We start from the raw sequence: 1,736 nt of genomic DNA on the forward strand, positions 1-1,736 counted from the left end.
AAGAATTGGTACGAGACGCCAGATATGCAGAGCGAGGGATGGGATCAATCTGTTCCGTCTGAGTGCCCACGTCCACCGTCACAGCCCTCTTGAATATAGAATCCGACTTCTCGCAGGATTTCTCCATCGAGCTCTATACAATGATATCAGAAAAGCATGTGGAAGCTTGGCGTGATAGCGTACGACAATGCCAAGCGCGCCCCATTGGTTTTGTCGACCGATTCCACGACGCTGCATTTCGCTCCCAAAGCTCCTGCGGCAGGTTGAGAAAGTGATGCAAACAGAAGCTTCAGCTTTAAATGCTTACACCATGGCACATCGGATGAAATGAGAGCCAGCCTGATAACAATTGTTAGTAGGCGCGCACGACAATCACGGGCAGTGGTTTACTAAGTACAAGGCCCACCCCTCTTCCAAGCTTCGAGTTGACGTCAGAAGGATATTTCAATTCAATTGCACAGGAGATATCACGCACATCCAGTCATTGTCTGAGGCGACCTTAATGGCGACGTCATATAGCTTCAATGCGTCAGCTCCTTCAGTGAGCGACGCAAATTCAGCATCCACGAGAGCAATCCAATGCATTGTGTTCTTTGGTGATGCTTGAGCCCACCTGCCGAGAGATGAATGTCGAGGCAGGTTGACAGCAACATCTCAACGTACTTTCTGACGTACTCCTGATTGCTTCGGATTTGCTCCAAGTACTTCGCTCGGTCGGCAGGATCAATATGACGATCGCGGAGGCATTGTATCATCGCCAGAGAGTGAAACGTTAACCCGAAGCGAACATGGCGATAGCTGAAGTGATAAGCCTCGATTCATTGTTTCGAGCTCATATGATCGACGTACTTGGGGTGCCACTTGCGAGACTCGTATATCTGGAATCCGAGCTCCGCAGCCCGCGACCAGTATCCAAGGCTGTATAACGCAACGACCTTGAAAGCATTGTACCTGACGACAGTATGAGGGTGATGCCCTTGCGTGAGAAAGCCACTCACCAGTTCAGGACAAACGGAACATTGGCGGATTGCATGACGACGTTCTCAAGATATTCCGATTCGATGAACTCTTCACAGTCGAGGGCGTCCTCAAGCTTCGTGTTGACAGTATACCCTCCAAAGGCCCGAGCACACATCAAGATAGCTAGAACTAACGTAAGTCGCCAGTAAGGAACCGAATGAAGGAATTTACCCATGACGAGAATTTCCGTGTTGTTTCCTGAAATCCATGTGGTGACGTCTTGATAGGCATCCTCGCAAGACGTAACTAGTTCGCTCACTAAAACGGAAGATCAATCACACGTCGAACGAAGAGCATGAGTAGAGCGCACAGTGACGGCATGTGAACAACTGAGTCTGTACGTTGAAGAGAGTCGCTAGGCTTGCGTAAATCCTGGCGCGTGTCAGCATATGACGTCTAGTACGATTTAGGACTTACCGGTCACCGGCTGCTCGGGACAGTCGTAGTGCAGACTCTGTTCTAGCGAGGTTGGCTCGAATGTGCTCAGTTTCCCATCCCGAGGCCAATGTAATATACATGACCTCATATTTGCTGCGTGCTTGTGTCAACCATCTCTTGTCAACAATATGGGAAAATCACGTACGCTCTGTCACCGATCACAGAGTGCTTGGCCGCAAGTTGCATCGCTAGTTTGCCCATCTGCTGCCCGAATCTGAAGTGTGCCTTGCGTTCCGCTGCGACACCCAGAGCCCACACTAAATCCTACCAGGACTACC

At 50.1% G+C, this 1,736-nt stretch overlaps 1 protein-coding gene across 1 annotated transcript in view; it reads right to left on the reverse strand.

The window, feature by feature from the left end:
* Positions 1 to 12: 12 nt before the first annotated feature.
* The window catches only part of DACRYDRAFT_116810 (uncharacterized protein), a gene marked incomplete at its 3' end in the record, with an annotated part of 6,733 nt that continues 5,009 nt past the window's right edge, over positions 13 to 1,736 (reverse strand). The window contains exons 16-27 of the mRNA XM_040770267.1: positions 1,604 to 1,715; positions 1,438 to 1,551; positions 1,331 to 1,392; positions 1,192 to 1,278; positions 999 to 1,143; positions 850 to 951; positions 664 to 798; positions 476 to 613; positions 391 to 418; positions 308 to 339; positions 184 to 253; positions 13 to 133 (exon numbers count right to left, since the gene is read on the reverse strand). Coding sequence (XP_040627828.1) covers positions 14 to 133; positions 184 to 253; positions 308 to 339; positions 391 to 418; positions 476 to 613; positions 664 to 798; positions 850 to 951; positions 999 to 1,143; positions 1,192 to 1,278; positions 1,331 to 1,392; positions 1,438 to 1,551; positions 1,604 to 1,715 — 1,145 coding nt within the window. The remainder of the gene's footprint in view (positions 134 to 183; positions 254 to 307; positions 340 to 390; positions 419 to 475; positions 614 to 663; positions 799 to 849; positions 952 to 998; positions 1,144 to 1,191; positions 1,279 to 1,330; positions 1,393 to 1,437; positions 1,552 to 1,603; positions 1,716 to 1,736) is intronic.

Source organism: Dacryopinax primogenitus, assembly GCF_000292625.1.
Source record: "Dacryopinax primogenitus strain DJM-731 SS1 chromosome Unknown DACRYscaffold_11, whole genome shotgun sequence".
NCBI lineage: Eukaryota > Fungi > Basidiomycota > Dacrymycetes > Dacrymycetales > Dacrymycetaceae > Dacryopinax > Dacryopinax primogenitus.